This window comes from Paramisgurnus dabryanus, chromosome 16, assembly GCF_030506205.2.
Source record: "Paramisgurnus dabryanus chromosome 16, PD_genome_1.1, whole genome shotgun sequence".
NCBI lineage: Eukaryota > Metazoa > Chordata > Actinopteri > Cypriniformes > Cobitidae > Paramisgurnus > Paramisgurnus dabryanus.
The window spans coordinates 19611192-19628219 of NC_133352.1; the positions used below are offsets into that span (position 1 = coordinate 19611192).

The 17028-nt window shown below is 36.0% G+C and overlaps 2 protein-coding genes across 4 annotated transcripts in view; one reads left to right on the plus strand and one right to left on the minus strand.

Moving 5' to 3' along the window:
- Window positions 1-316: 316 nt before the first annotated feature.
- cd40lg (CD40 ligand) lies at window positions 317-2860 on the plus strand. 2 transcript variants are annotated; one of them, XM_065270115.2, is made up of 4 exons: window positions 317-604; window positions 1745-1769; window positions 1865-1942; window positions 2055-2860. In XM_065270115.2, the coding sequence occupies exons 1-4, from the start codon at window positions 428-430 to the stop codon at window positions 2429-2431; spliced, it is 657 nt and encodes a 218-aa protein (XP_065126187.2). In that variant the 5' UTR covers window positions 317-427; the 3' UTR covers window positions 2432-2860. The 2 variants fall into 2 exon arrangements, with proteins under 2 accessions (XP_065126187.2, XP_065126180.2); XM_065270108.2 differs by having other exon boundaries at window positions 318-604; window positions 1862-1942; window positions 2055-2858.
- Window positions 2861-4296: 1436 nt separating this feature from the next.
- arhgef6 (Rac/Cdc42 guanine nucleotide exchange factor (GEF) 6) overlaps window positions 4297-17028 on the minus strand; it is a 32441-nt gene continuing 19709 nt past the window's right edge. The window contains exons 12-22 of one of the 2 annotated variants that reach the window (XM_065271868.2): window positions 15939-16085; window positions 14735-14821; window positions 14510-14591; window positions 14315-14430; window positions 12849-13028; window positions 12376-12396; window positions 8879-8972; window positions 8506-8598; window positions 7666-7765; window positions 7461-7515; window positions 4297-7367 (exon numbers count right to left, since the gene is read on the minus strand). In XM_065271868.2, coding sequence (XP_065127940.2) covers window positions 7242-7367; window positions 7461-7515; window positions 7666-7765; window positions 8506-8598; window positions 8879-8972; window positions 12376-12396; window positions 12849-13028; window positions 14315-14430; window positions 14510-14591; window positions 14735-14821; window positions 15939-16085 — 1101 coding nt within the window. In that variant the 3' untranslated portion in view covers window positions 4297-7241. The remainder of the gene's footprint in view (window positions 7368-7460; window positions 7516-7665; window positions 7766-8505; window positions 8599-8878; window positions 8973-12375; window positions 12397-12848; window positions 13029-14314; window positions 14431-14509; window positions 14592-14734; window positions 14822-15938; window positions 16086-17028) is intronic. The other variant, XM_065271869.2, reaches the window with a different exon arrangement.

Genomic DNA, 17028 nt, shown 5'->3' on the forward strand with positions numbered 1-17028 from the left:
TAATTTCAGTAGTAAAAATAGCTTAGTTGCATCCAACAAACATGATTTGACACATCATTTAAAATGCATTTAACTATGAGGCATTCAATGCATTTTTGGGCCCATTGTACAATTAACTACAATAAATGACTCACACATATATCAATTAAAGGCAGTGAATGTGAGCATGGAAACTCTATGACCTTTATGCTTAAGAAACCTATAAAAAATGAGTGGCTTCTTGACATGATCTGGTCTCAGCACAGGATGCATGTTTATTTAGACACAATTGCGTAAACGCTGTCAGTCTCGCCCATCTAAAAAGGTGACATCTTTCAGGAAGTTGTGCTCAAATGAGCTCTATTGCTGTTGAGAGCAGCTCTTCAGAACTGCATGGGTTTCTCTGGAGTGCACGTCCCTTCTCGCATCAACTCTTCTTATCTCCATCATGATAAACACCTTTCACACAAGCTACAATCCTCCGCCGGTGCCTCCACGGGCAGGATACACCAGACCTCCACTGCCAAGCAACACACCTTTAGTCAAGTTTTTATCTGTGATGCTACTACTTCTCATGATGCTGACCTTTGGAGGTTTTCTTTACCTCTTTCAAAAACTCAATGTGGTAAGAACTCTTCTTTTCTTGGTGGCTCTTAACTTTTAATATTTATTTACTCCAACTTTAGTATAAAAAGACCTGAAACAATTATGTGTAAATAAAAAAAAATCATATTATAATTGTATTCTTATTTTTAACTATTAAGTATACATTTATGGCATATTAAAAACAAAATAATAATTAATGTGTATGTAAATTATGTCACGTGTCGCTTTAGGTTAATGATTTTTAAGTTTGAATTTTTTAGCTCATGTTTCGTACAGATGTGCAGTGTGTTTGCAACATAAATACACTGTAAAAAAATACAGCATGAAGTTAAACCACTTGGTTTTACAAGTCAATTCAACCTATTATTTTAAGTTTTAACTTGTCATACGTTGACATAAATTATAAAAACAAGTTGAAATTGTTTAACTTAATTTGTTAAGTTAAAGTAACATAAAAATATTTGTTAATATTTTTTACTGTATACTATAAATTATTTAGAAATGTAGGTCATATCGACAAGTACAAACAACAAAAACAACAATACAAAAAAATTACATTTTTATAATTTGTAGTTTTTCAAAAGAACAGCACTTATACTTAAAGGACTTTAGAGGCCTGTTCTCAGTTTCCTGGGTTGTGTGGTTAGATGCACAATGCACCACGTTGAGCATCAAAGAAACAAAAGTATCGAAAACCAACATTACTGCAAAAAAAGGAAGTTAAAACCAAATTACTCTACAAATTCTGCAGTCTCATGGGATAAAAGATGCGATGTGTGTATCGATTTTACCACCACATATGATAATGATGAATAATAACAAAAATTATTCAAGAAAATATTTACAAATCCTGAATAGAATAAGAATAAAATAGACATAAAAATAAACAATAAAATACAAACATTTCTAAAGACTCAAGCAAAAATCAACTTACAATATATGTTCAAACATTTTAAAATCAAACCACTGAGCCACATCTAGCCATCTCTCAACCCGTACATTTGTTTCAGTATTCAGAATTTTATTGAATCAAGCAGATATGATTTTTATATATATCCTAAAAAGTATTCAAAACTTACATCTGAATCATAAAATGTGAAAATTACCCATCAGGATGTAAAGTGAATTATTATTAATCTGCTTATTCTTTATTCCACAGGCTACATCAACAAGTCCACAACAAGGTTTGTAATTTGATGGTGCCTCTCTATACAGTAGCTTTACTTTATAACATTTTGCATATTGTACAATTTAATGTTGTTGTGTTGCTCTCCAGCAGCGGCTAGGATAGCTGAAGCATCACATTACAAAAGGCCAGCAGCACACATGTATCGTCTGAAAGAACGAGTACCTAAAGGTAGGACAAAACATTTCAGATGAAGAAAAATGACAAATATTTATATAATGTGGTCATGCAAATGTAAGGTAAAAAACAAAACATAATACTATTTCTTTGATCATCCTTCTAGATGGCAGATTTCCAAACCAACAACTTGTTTGGGATGAAGAACATTCACTGCTGAATGCTGTTCGCAGTACAGGGGACACATTGATTATTCCACATCCTGGACTCTACTTTATCTATTCCCACGTCACATTCTCCAGAAGTTCTAGCAGTTCATTGAAGCAGGGCATATGGAGCAAATTACCCAATAAAGACAACGACGACGTTGAGATACTTAAATCTTATTGCAGCTTGAATCCAAGCAAAGAAGATTTATGTACTGCCTCTCTGTCAGGAGTGATTCGTCTTCAGGAAGGACAACAGCTCTATGTTAAAGTAACAAACACATCTTTGCTGAACAAGAACTCGTGCAGTTTTGGATTATTTAAAATACAGGAATGAACTTTTCTGAATGACTGAATGGTCAAAGGGAGAACTGACAAAATGAGATCATCAGGTGACTGACTGGATCGCAGAGACACTATCATGGCGGATATTGAACATGACATTAAACTGAAGACATGACCAATGATAAACATTGCATGCATCACTCTCTTATTATTTATATGTCATCATCACAATCTAGGCGAGGAATTCTATATGGAAATGGAAATATTTAATCCAGAATTTCATGGCTCAATTATGTTGTTAGTTTTCAAATACAACCTGATAAGAATACTATGAATGTCATCATCCTATAAATGCTAGTGTTTGTACTAAATTATTTATTGCTTTTATAAGATTCTTTTTTTACTGTTTGCTATTTTTTCTTGAAATAATAATAAAGTATTATCCATATTTATTCAGTGATACTGACACAATTATACTTGATTTTTTTAAGGTTAATTCATAGTGCAACTAATTGAACTAAACACCTGATCCAACAAAACAAAAACTAAATAAATTGTACTTAAATTGATAAAGTGATAGCAACACATATTCTTAAGTCCTCCTATATATAGAAAGATTGTCAAAATATGTACCCCAACTGTCACTGGAGCACAACCTATGTACCTAGTTATTGGGTATACCTTTGAGATATTAACATATATAATTGAGGTAATAATAAGCTTTGGTACCATGTACCTCTGAGGTACTAATGTGAACTCTTTAGGTGCAAAGCTATACTTTTTGAAAGGGCACTGATTCAGTGACAGCTGGGGTACATATTTTGACCACTTTTTCTGACAGTGCAGGCCACATAAAAGTTGAAAATGTGAAAAATCTCATGGTTTTTTCTCCGGTAACAAATGCTAATAAAAAAGCACTAAAGAAAATGATTCATTAAATGTACTCATTTTTTTTAAGTGAAGTGGTCGCAATCAATTTATTTAAGCTACATTTAAATAAAAGTTTTTAGTTTGATTTGTTTTTCTAATTTGTTTTGTTTAAATGTAGCTTAAATAAATTGATTGCGACCACTTACCGAGTAAATTTAATGAATCATTTTTTCAGTGAGGCGCAGATTTAATTATAATAAATATTACTTACAATTATATTAATTATTTAATTGAATTGAAACAAATAGTGTAAACAAAAAATTAAATCCCTACCTAAACATATATTTAAATCTTACTTCCACACAATTCCCACGATCTCCTGTTAGGCTTTCTGATACATTTACCCCTCACTGGTCCTATTACATAACATTGCTACGTATGTGTAAAGGTTTAAAAAAGTCCTAACCACAGAGTTAAGAAATAAACGTGAATGCATGTGGAATGAATGTGTAGGAAGGGCTTGAAGAGAAAGTAGTCCAAGCCTACAAGTTCTGTTTTTACCTTATGTTTAATACCGTACGTTATCATGAACCAACTTCTGCAGTGCCTCGATCCTCCTCCATGGAAACACTGAGTTTGAAGTGACAAATGCGTGTTCATTTCAGAGCCCCGCTAGTGCCTCTGCTTACAGGAAGTTTACAGCTTGCTACGCTCACTCCACACCTGCCATCCGTTTGTCTGTCCTTCCTCGACTACCACAAAGTTGATGTCATAAACACATTTCATAAAGTTAGACGGAATTTCCTTTTTTAACTCTGATCCAGGATGAGTAACACAAAATGTATTGGAAATTATCTTCTTCACGCTCCAAAAAAGTGTTGGGTCAAGAAGGGACAAACAGAGCTGCTGGGATATATTATCCTTAAAAAAATATATTTGACCCAACAATGGGCAACACAACCCAGCATTTGGCTTAAAACGTGTTGGGTTTGTCGTTACTTTACCCAACGCTGGGCTGCATTTTGGCACAAATACAAGCAAACAGTATCTTATGATGTTATTTTTTATTATTATAACAATTCCTTATTGAAATGAGGGCAAAATAAAAACACAAGCATTAGAAAAACAAATTATATATATATAAGCATTCATATTGCATAGATCAGCTCTGCTTGCGGACACTTTAAAAGAGCAACCAGACATGAATGTTCTTGACCCATCGTTTTTGATCTCCTGAAAGTGCTACAGATATCAGGTATTCAGTTCTTTTCCTGACACATTCATGACATTTGAACACAGTGGATTTTGTTGAGATCAGCAGTCACGTCAAGCAAACTGCATGTTTCCATGTGGCACTAGCATTGTGAATATTCATCACACAAGCCACTGATCATTTCAACCATCGCATCCCACATAACACACGCAAATACACAGACCATCAGGAAGAACACATGGTTATATTCACACTAAGGCAGATTTTAAAACGCAGGAGTTTCCAAAATAACAATAATACAATACAATCTATTGGAGTTAACACTTTAAAACAATATTTAAGGCTAATACATGGCATGCAAGGTTAATTGTTGTAAAACAATTCGAAAAACCAATAGACACACACACACAAACAGTAACAGCATTATATCGTGCACCTTAGTGCACATCTTATTGCCTAATTCGATTATACAGTATAGCCAACTCCTTCCAAGAGAAAGGAACCGCCTATAAACACACAGTAATTATTACAAAAGTCATCTATTGCATCAAATCGCTGCTTTTACACCAGCAATGCTCTAAAATTAAGCACTGGTGGTGTGTTTGAAAAGGAAATAAATGAAAAAATCCCCACCAAACTCTTCTCATATGGCTCTTTAAATGCACTGCTTCCTCCAATTCACAGCGATAAAACGCATTAGTCACATACATGTTACACTGCAGTGTACAAAATATCTGTAGAAATTACAGTATTACTGGAAGCTGGTTGACAGTAACTTACTGTAGATTTAAATGTAGGTTACTTATGTTTGTTCAAAGTTAAATGAACATTAAATTTTAAAAAGTCGTTGTCTTTACAGAATAAAAACAGCCTTATGCAAAGCATTCTGGGGAAAAATCTTAAGGAAAAGACAGAAAAAGATTGATGAGGATTTCTGGTTTCCAGAAAGCGTTGCATGAGGTTCTTATTTTATAGTTTTATTCTGTAAAGAAAAAGACTTGTAAATGTTTAATTGTTGCCAGTAAATAACATACATTTCAATCTACAGTAAACAGCTGCATGACTACAGCATATGTATTACAGTGTCGTAATGAATAGATAAAAGGGTTCAGCACCTAACATGATGTTATTTGTGTAATCACCCTTGTAATTACTCATTTACTGAACATGACTGTTAGGAATTGTGGCAAGAATTCAAGAAAAAAGCAAGACACGCCACACATGACTGTGCCACAGTGAAAATGAGTAAATACTTAGATCACACTGTACCTCCGGTGGCTACTGTTTGCTTACAAAATCTAAAAATGGGATTTGACTCAATTTATATTCATTATGAGCCTCTTATGTATAGGGAGGAATAAATATCAGTGCCTATAGTTGTGTTTCTCCTAAAATTGTTTTCAACAGATATGTCCTTTAAGAACCAAATCTGCAATATATATATTTTTTTTGGTTCAAGATACGTATGAAATAGTTTCAAACCTCGGTAAAAAGAGGTTGACATTTCTTAGACTCAGAAGAAAGGTACAAAAGTTTTCACTGGGTCCTAATATGTACCATTTTCGTACAGATATGTACCTTTGAGGTACCAGTATGCACCTCTAAGGTACTAATGTGTAACTTTGAGGAACCAATATGCACCTTTTAGGCACAAAAGTTACCAACTTTTGTACCTTCTTGTACCCTTTTCTGAGTGTATTTTTTTCATAAAAATGTTTTATAGTATCTACTATGATATATACATATTTATACTGTATGCAAGTATATATGATATACATACATTATATGATGTATCGTATTTGTATAGTATTATAAACTTGACAACTATATCCCTGATAGCTTTAGACTAGTATGAGAATGATTATCAAAGCATGATTATGTAATATAATGGCTGTTTTAGAAATACTGTACAAGCAATGCTGATGCGAGGGATCGTTTGCGTAGCACACGTTTTAAAAACATTCAATCTAAACCTACAGTCCAATGGTGGATTACAAGCATGTAGATGAAAAAAAAAACCTGTAACATTTAAACTAGGCCATCTTGCTATCTCAAAGTGTAAAAGATCCTCGAGAATCAGAAACGATTTCACATTATTAAAGCAGAAATGGGACAGATGTATTTGTGTAATACTTGTCATCACTGGAGCTCTGCAGTGCACCTAGACCCACAAACATTTGCAATGACCATGAAGTCCAACACCTCTGTCACTCATAAGTCATCCACAGAATAATCTCATTTGTACAAGAGCGGCATGAGTTGATATGCTGTTTATCAGATTTAGTAGATGACACAGATTAAATCCATGACTGAAATCAGTAACAGTCATAAAATGAGGCAGATATTTGTTCATTTGCTCCATGATGACCTATTTTCTTTTGTGCAGACAGTGCATGGAAGAAAAAAAGAGCAGTTTAAGAAAAAAAAAATCCATCAGTTTCCTGAGGTGTTCCAACTTTTTCCACGTTCCAAGCTTTTTTTTCCGGAATGCTGCATCTACTCTTGTACCGAGCACATCGCAGGAGCTTAAGGAAACAGCACAGTGATAATTATCCGTGAAGGGGAAAAATGTAATTCGGCGGCACAAATAAGGGTTCACAGGGTTGCAATTCGCATCTCTGTCCTAAAAAAAATTCGCGCAATTGCAGAAAATCCCAGCTGTGGTGATTTTCCAAAAATGATGTTCAGTGTAGACCGCTTTGAAAAACACGATACAGGACACACAGACAGACACAAAAAACACATAAATGGCAAAAAACACTGAATGTCCACAGTGTTTTTAGTGGGCTGCTGCTTCTTCCCAGGAACAGTCATTCTTCAGCTTAAGCAACTTCCTGACCACCCGTTCCAACTCTTTACGGGACTTCTGTTCTTCTTCCAGACTCTGCTTTATCCATTTACTCTCCTAAATTTACAAGCGCACACCATCAGAAGAGTAACTTACCATAACGCTTATTATAGTCCAGGTAATCATAAAGATATACATTTCCAACTGTACCTTTTTTAATTCATGGACCTCATCTTTTAGAGCATAAACTGCATCAACAAGACTTCTGCAAAAACAAGAAAGTAAAAAAAGGATTTTTGTCTGTATTCAAAATATATCTGCACACAACGCTACTCATACATTGAAAACTAAATAGACAACTAGATCTTCTGAGGTTGATACTACATCTTTATGGAGTTCTTTCATGAAAACATACTTCTCTTCGATCACTGTCTGGCCATTGCTCTTCATCTCCTCAACAATAATCTTCTCTTCTTCTGGTAGCAGGACTTGGGGGACACATTCTTTACGAACAGCTGAGATCATAAATATAAAGATTAGATTGTAGCTCTTTATCCACCGTCTCGGATTCATATTGCTGGTTGCAGTGCATTCAAAGACTGCCAAGCTACCAATACATGCAATGGTAGATTAAAATTTGGGCATCTTAGGAGGCAACATCATTATGCTGATTTGGAACAGAGGATGTCAATCTGCACACGCTAACATTTCTATTAGGCTTACCGTATGTTCAGGACTATACGTTTAAAATTATTTCATATGAACCAAGAGAAACCATTACCGTCTACAGACGCGAGAGTCCGCTCTATGCTGCTCCTGTATTTATGTAATTCGATGGATTCAGTGATGTGTAATGACTTCGGGACCTTTTTGAACTTAATTTGGCTTGTCGTGTTAATTTAGCCTATTCAGCCTCCCAGGTATGTTCTGTATGCTATTATGTATCGTGTAAATAACCGTTTATGTTACTTTATACCTATTTAGCCTGTTGTTCTGTGTGCTATTGTTTAGTTGAATAACTTGCTTTTCCAGATTAATTGCTGATCTTTGGCTTGGATTTGTGAAATCATTTTCTAAATAAACGCGCTGTATAGTCCATTTTTTTCCACTTCAAAACGCATTTATGACTGATGCACTTATACTCTGGAGCGACTTATAGTCCGGAAAATACGGTATTTACCTAACAAAGGTTTTCCAGAAACCAGCATACTGAAGATGCTCTAATAATGTAGTACAGATGCTGGGCAAGTCTTACCTGTGGTGGACTGGTGAAGACCTGGTGAGGCTCCAGTACAGTAAGCCTCAATCACTTTTAGTATCTGGGCATCTTCCTCCAGAGCAGCCGTGCCTATCCATCATACAAACAAACAATTTAGAGACATGCATATATTTAGACATTTCTTCACACTAATGTCTTAAACCCAGCAATCCTACTACTGTTATAGACTCATACCATATATAGAGTTCTTTTATTTAAATTCAAACACTTTTATCAAACGTTAGCCTATTGAACCGATGACCTTGGTGTTGCATTCACCTATTTATATAGGTGAGCTGCAGGAACAACTCAAGTTCAAGAGATCTTAATTTTGAGAAAAACCTTACATTTGTCATGTTACTATACTTACTTTTTCTAAGCAGGAACTCATCATCTGATGGTTTTCTCTCTGTTTTTCTCTTGGGAAGGAACTTTTTGATGGGTCTGGGGCTTTTGCTGGTGTCCTGAGGAGACAGTCTTAATGAAGCAAGTGCATGCTTAGCTCAGAATTAAAGCACTAACCTGCAAACCTTTATTTGTGTCTGAGGATGCAAATTAATGAGAGCAATAAGTGCTACCTTACATAAGTTATTATTACACCAAATTAAATGTCAAGTAAGAAATTTGTAAATCAAAACTATTTGCAGTTAAGTGATGGTTTTGTTTGTGAACTAATTATTTCAGTGTGAGTCATTTGGTGACTTTGTTACAGTAGCTTCAAAGCTTCACCTCCTTTATGATTTAATACATGCAAACAATAGAGTGAGTCATCTATATGAAACTGCCTGTTTGAAAGCTTAATAAAGTTTTTTAATTCATTTCCTGAAGTTCACTGTTTAAAGGTCAGTTTTCCTGAAAACTGTTATACAAAAAACAGAGCTGAAATGAAAGTGTTATAATTTAACCAAAAAACAACTAAGACAATATTGCTTTGATATTTCAAATAATTGTTTCAAATTTATTTTTTTGGTAAATTAAATTTTGTACGTAGTCATTTTTGTTTTACGATTTACTCTCTAAAGTTAATGAAAATGGAAAGCACACCGAAAATGACTAAGGTGAAATTACACTTAGATCATGGTAAAATAAAGTGAAAACAATCAACCAGACCTTTTGTATTTGCAGCCCCCACTTAAGCCGCATACTGTATTGGTTGAATGACTAAACACTCCAGGTCATCACCCTTAAAAATCAACTAGTGAAATCCATGAAGTTTTGAGTCATCTAATTTCTAGTATTAAGAAACAAGGTATTGAAATTACTATCATTAAGAAAGATTAATAAATGCTGGAAAACTAGATTGCTAGATGTAAGGTTATGTTAGCTAATCCATTTACTAATGTTTACAAAGACAACCTTATTGTAAAGTGTTCATTTTAACAAGTTTCACAAATAATAAGTTTATCATGATCACAGTTTGTTTGTGTAGTTATTATAGAATCACAACAACAAATACTAGATTAACTAAAATGTAAATTGTTCACGTACAGACGACAATGTTTTCAAAATGAAAAACAACTAAAAACGCTGCAATACGCACGCTGTATCATCGTGATTTTTTACATGATGTCTGAACACGTACTGTAATACACCTGCACATGATGTCACCATTAATACAAATTCTTGTTTCTGTTATTTAGACACAGATGACAACAGTGTAGTTTTCAACAACTTGCACTGTGAAATCCATTATCAAAATGTTCTACAAAAATGCCATTGCAGTGTAAATGAAGGGCCATAACAAATTAATAGTTTTCTGTTTGTAGTTGGGCGACCAAGCGGATAAAAAATGAGAACTATATTGTATGGCCGTACTCTATGTGAAGCAGGACTTCGACATCGCCGAACAGTAACATGGGCTGCATCCGAAAACTCAAGGCAGTGACTTGTTGCCTCACTGCCTCATGAGGCAATGACTTCGGAGGCATGAAGGCAGCTCAGAGAAAGACTTTGGTACACACTTCAAAGGCAGCATGTTTGAAAAATAAACAGAGAGCGCCTTTGTGATAACTTATCACATATTTGAAAACTACAATACTATTTTCTCGCTAGAAATGCAATTACAATGTGTAAAAAGTGAATATATACATTTATTTGCACTAAATTTGTGCTCCAGTCGCTTCCTTGGCCGCCATTTTATTTTTTCGAACTTGACCAGGCTCAACCAATCACATTCTCATTGTACGCCCACGCATAGGTATCTGAGGAGACAGGAAGTAAACCTAACATTGAATTCGGACATGCCTTGATGCCTTCCTGCCTTGGAAAGCTGCCCCAGAAGGCAGCAATTTAGAGTTTTCGGACGCAGCCATCATCACTCCTGACTATTCCCCCTTTCGTTCAATCTTCCGTCAATATTATTGCGCCTGAGGTCGAAGTGCTGCAAACTAAGTGCTCTTCCACCATACACGCCACGTTTTATTTTGTGCCACCATACTTCCTCATGTAACAGTCTTTAACTCTTTAAACGCCATGGACGAGATAACTCGTCAATTAAGAAAATAAGAAAATGCTTTCCTGCCAATGACGAGAATTTACGGCTTTCCACAATACCGCTATTATACTCCAGGTGGCGCACTTCCGCAACTTATACAACCCGGAAGTAGCGCCTCACGTGAAAGAGAAAGAACTCCGTTCATGTTTTAAAGATCGCTCTGCATCTGATCTCTATCAAAAGTCCTTCACAAAAAGGAATTATCTCAGCTTTTTGCTCAAAAATGGGTGATTTTGAAGAAACCTACCCATATTTGAGAGGTGATAAAAAGAGAACTAATGAAGGTAGGATGTTGAATGCTTTGTTTGAAAGCAGAGGGTCTGTTCTTTCATTTGATATATTGTTTGTTTATATATTTAAAGAAGAACATTTTCTGGAAGGCATTAAACTTTTGTGAAAATCATGAAAAATGCTGGAGCTGGCTGGCAAATTTTTTTTTTTAAACGCTGGCGGGGAAAGAGCTAAATTGGAAAAAAATGAAAGTGTTTGGTGTCTTCTAAATTCATCCCTGTTTGGATCCTAAGGAATGAATGGGGCTAGGCTAAATGCTAACATATTCACAACACGCTGTACAAAGATTAAGTGCACGCATTGAAAAAAGATAGGTATGTAATAATTTGTCTAAGTTGAGGAAAGAACATAGTAAAATATTGAAAAACGATGTTGTTTTCCTTTAAAAAGGTTTTCCTCATGATATAATACATTTTTTACATCCTCAGTCAACCACTTTATAAATGCATGAATTAATCAACTCTCATTTTTTAAGAGAACTGTAAACACTGGAACAAGTCAAATAAATTAGTCTGTATTTATTGTTGCAAACATGGCAAAAACTATTTGACTACTATACAATATCTTTTCCCATGTATTGTTAAGTATTGTAACTTGTTCTGCAGAAAGTTTTTCATGCATGAAAGCGGTTTATCGGGTTTGTGGGTATCTTAACTTTTGAAGAAAGGTTTGAATGTTGACAAACAGGAAATCACTACCTCCCAAATATGGTGTTTAGAAGGATTGTTTCCAAATGAATAATTAAATCCATCTTTGTGCATGTTTCTCAACGGTTCTATATATAATCACATACACAATGACTTAATCATAATTATTACATATACAGCATATCGTCCAGCCCTTCTGTATTAGAACCCCATCCATCCAAACAATAAATAACTTTAAATTCAAATCTCAAAGCCACGATCACAGCAGAAGGAGTGGTGAACAAAAACAAGCGTGCCACAGAACAGAGAGAAAAACAGGAGAGTGTTTTACAGCAAAGCCAGGCATGAATACACCGAGCAACACCAATGCTAGCCAAGCACACAGACACTGTCACGCACGCACACACAAAAACACTGACTCACAACTCTTCTTACCTTCAGGATATAAGACATTCTCTAAAGAAGCAGAAAATGGAGAGAGAATGAAGATGTGTGTGAGAATATAGGAACAGTTTGACAGGAATATGATAGAGAAACATCAGTGATGAAAACAGAAGTGTATATACATGCATTTCACGAGAGCGCATTTGGCTCAAACATCTTATTCAGATGCAATGCACGTGTAGAAAGATATATTCAAGTGTGCTTTGGGTAGTTTTGGAAGGTGTGCACCTCAAAAATCATTCCATTTAATTCAGAGATAACATTGGCATCTCAACATTGGCACCATAACTTTGAAGATAAACGAAACTACCTACTGAAAAGCGCACCTTTTATTACAACAACTTACAGTCAAAGCACAATTTGTGTGTGCACAGGTTTCCTGTTAGGACCACCAGGCGTACACAGTGGTGAATTACGCTCCCACTCTTATGACTGTTTTCTGTACTGGGTGAGGTGGCAGTTACCTCTTTATAACCCAGAGCAGCGGAAGGTTTGAGGGGGGGCGCCGGCCTCAGGCAGCTTAAGGACCATGGCTTGGTGATCTTGGGGGGTTCGAGCGGGCCTCGGTTAGCCACAGGAGCACCGAAACCGTGCAAGTGGTGGGATGCTGTACCAGACGTGGTCATAGATTTACCCTCAACGTTCTATCAAAAACAAAACACATTTTGAAAATGACAAGTTTCCCAAGCATGTGTGAACCACATTAATGACATCAAATACTGGTGAGCTGTGTTTGTAGGTGCATGTTTTACAGATGAAGCCAGTAACAAAAACTTTTGTTATTCTGTATCCTACGACAGTAGTTCTCAAACTGGGGGCCATGAGATGGTGCCGGGTAGGCAACCAATTTTTTTTTAAACAAAATTATAATTTAAAGCCTTTATTTTCACCCAGCAGCATACATGTTGTATGTTGCTTAGAAATAAAATGTATTGTGTCCAGTTAAAAAGTTGTTGTTTGTATACGTCTGAAAATAACACATTTTAGTGTTGCAATGGCAAAACCGCAATACTGTGAAACCATGGCATTTTTGCTAAAGGTTATCATACCACCAAAATCTCATACCGGCCTATGCCTAGTGCCAGGGGGTGTCTAGTTTTATGACATTTTACAAAATGTATTAATTTATCATGAATTATGTGTAATTGAACAACAGAAAAATCAGGCTACTAACCAGTAGCACTACGTTGTTTAATAAAATATTTCTGTTGAATTAAAGAAAGTTTTATGTCATACATTTTCTTTGGGGAGGCCACAAAGGGATGCAATGTACACACTGTGTGTTCACAATGCCGCCAGCGAGGGCGTTAAAGTGGCCGGAAGTCCTTTATTATCCATGAGAGCTGGCTGGGGGCTCCGTTGAGCAGCGGCGCGGCACGTCTTGGACGGTATGATCAGCTCAACTTTATGATAATGAGCTATGACACGGTTCGGTGGCAACCAATAGAAGTCCTTCGCGGCTTGCCATATGAGAGTATTCCAGAGATTGCATTCAATATTCAGAAGGTCCATTAATCTTTTTTATAGTGTTCTTGGCAGGGCACCCAGAGCGTTTTTAAACTGTCTTGCTGGCCGCGTTGTGAATGTACAGACAAAGGGGGCCGCATGGCGAAAACGTTTGAGAATCACTATCCTAAGATACCAGACTTTAGCCAAATTCTAAGTTTACTTTAATACGGCACATAAAAATAATCAACACCCCTGGAACATTTCTCAACCAATCAGAATATAGCATTAAATAGCTCCATTCAACAACAAACTTTTTTGACAGACTTAAAATTTTTTGTATTATTTTAATTGAAAGTTTCCATTAAGCTTGCTTAATAGCGCATTATAAAACCAATTTTTCTCATGACTCACACATCCCATAATGCATTACAATAATCTCTTATGCAAATAGATCTGATTAAAACATATTATGGTCGATTACCTTCAGCGTTGTAACAACTGGGCTTCCCTCCTTGGAGTAAGCATGAAGATGTTCTAACCACTCCTGCAGCTCCTGTGAACTGCTGCAAAACACTATAACACGATCTAACGTTCCTCCTGAAAACACAACCAAAACACCATCATCCACAACTGTTTAAGTGGGAGAACAGGATTGTTTATTTGGACGGACACAAACCTGTTATCTCAAAGGCATAATAGCTTGTTTCTGCATCTTCGGGCTGTTTGGTTACAGTTGTTCCTGCCAAAGATAACCGTCCCTATGAGATTGAATAGAATGAGGTTAGGTTACAAATGAAGGCCTGGTTCCTGTCCCTTGCTTTATAAATTAATCTGCTGATTGTCATGAACTGAATCATTAACACTGCACGTCTTTAGTATATGCAAAAGTGAATCTGCTCACCTGGTAAATAAAGCCACTCATTCTTGGGCTAGCAGATAACATCACTACCACGTTCGGAAACAACATCAGGTACTTTTCTTCTTTATCCTAAACAAATGCACAATCAAATAGACAATACATGTGTGAGTTCTACTACATGTAAATAATTACATCTATAATAATGCTCATGGCAGGTGTATGGGTGATTATATATTGCAGGTACATGCGGTGTCCAAAGTCATTATTTGTCAAATGGATTTATTATATTGTTATGGCCTGTAACATTTTGTAAACCATGAATAGGAATACGTAATTATTGAAATAATTACAAATATAATAATTTGAAAAAAATTGAATATAATGACTTTGGACACCAAATGTGCCTGCAATTATAATCAGCTGTATGTTATTACTGGACCCTTACATCAAACACACACACACACACACACACACACACACACACACACACACACACACACACACACACACACACACACACACACACACACACACACACACACACACACACACACACACCATATGTATCTATGTCACACAAGGTTTTGGGTTTGTGTACTGCTTTAACTGCTATACCGGTTTCCTATGATCAACACATATCATACCTCGTTTTTAGCAAACCAAGATAAATATCAGCTAAGCAAAGGAGAGAAAGAGAAAGGGAATATATTCAGCAGGAATGGAGGAAAAACTCAAGACTTTATGACAGTCACTACAATGCTATTCCGCGCGACCTATAAGTTTTGCTTCAAGAAACCCCTTGAAGATGTTATCTGCCATCACATTGCACTTTGGATTTTCCATTAACTAGATTTAACTAGATAGTTAGATCTGGAGGGTGTTTGTTATAAGCTGATAACGCATTCATTGACCACAAATGCACAACTTTGCATGGGCTTTGAGCTATTTACACTTGATCATTTTCCATCCGTGGGCTAAGACGCACAACTAAATCCAAGAAGGGAATTTGTGTATTTGGCCGTTACTTTTAATAAAACTTTGCCATGAAAAACCTCGTTCTGTGCAATACAATAATCTCAGTCATGCAACTTTGATTTCATACAGTTTGTTGTGATATTGTGCCAGCATGACTGAAACACTTATGTTGTGTAAACAACAAGTGCTGCAACCACATATATGTGAAAGTAAGAGGAGTTCAGGTTTGTTTGCTGCAGTGTCAACTCTAGGTTTGCACCCTTGTCCTCACCTCGCTAGAGCTGCTTTGCATGTGAACTTGTGACATGTAGACCACCTGACCCAGAGACTTTATGCTCTCGCCCTCCCAACCCCGCACTGGCTCCGACAAGATCTGCAACTCCAGGTTCTTTCTTTTTCGCAGATCTTGGCACTGAGTCTGAAAAAAAGACAAGAATTAATGAGTATTATACCGCGGGTCTGTTGAATGCTGCATTCTGATTGGCTGAGAAATGTTCTATGGGTGTTGATTATTTTTCTGTAAACCGCACACCTAACTTGTCAAATGTCTTAAAAATAGGCGCCAGAGCAATGTTTGTGGTAACCGTGGTATAAGCGGAATAATTGACTCCGGTCCTTTGAATTATTTGAAAATAATGCACACCTGCGGTGTAACGCCACGACGCACATTACCACCTTGGTGTGCATTATTTTCTTATAATTCAATGGCCCGTCATCAATTATTCCTTACACATTATATGCGACGACATGCAGGTCATACTATGAGTCAAAAGTTAAACACTTAAGGGTGTTTCAGACAGAGATTATCCTAGTCCCATGCTAAAATGCATATTTAAAAAAAAAAAATATGCATTTTATATATTTTTTCTAAGGTTTTTTTGTAAAAACATCTTAAATGTCCTAAAATAACAAAGGCCTAGTCCTGGGTAAATCTAAACCCTGTCCAGGAAATCTCCCCTTAAAGTAAATTTAACTGATTCCCAATATTTGGGAACAATAGCTTTGAAACAGTAGTGTGCTGCAGGGATGACACATTTTTGTAGGCCATCACCTGAAGTTAGCGGGACACTGGTTCCTTCGCTAAAAACCCATTTATTTTCCCATTAACTTTTGACACTTACACGTTTTGTCCAACAAGTCTTTACAGAGAAACACGACTTTTAAGAATTTCAAAGTCTAAATGCGTTTACTAGAAAAAAATGTAGACTTCAAAAGTCATAACATTGTAGCAGATATGCAACACCGGAAACAACAAATAAATAAAATGTTACAATGTTGCACTCGGTGTGGTGTTCTTAGATACATTCTTTAATTTTAAAATCTTTGTATGGGATTTGATGGTTAAAATCTTTGTTAACCAT

Coding starts and splice junctions, on each gene's coding strand:
- cd40lg (XM_065270108.2), top strand. CDS start 428: ATGATAAACACCTTTCACACAAGCTACAATCCTCCGCCGGTGCCTCCA. Junction 605..1,744: donor TCTTTCAAAAACTCAATGTG/GTAAGAACTCTT, acceptor TTTATTCCACAG/GCTACATCAACAAGTCCACA. Junction 1,770..1,861: donor ATCAACAAGTCCACAACAAG/GTTTGTAATTTG, acceptor GTTGCTCTCCAG/CAGCGGCTAGGATAGCTGAA.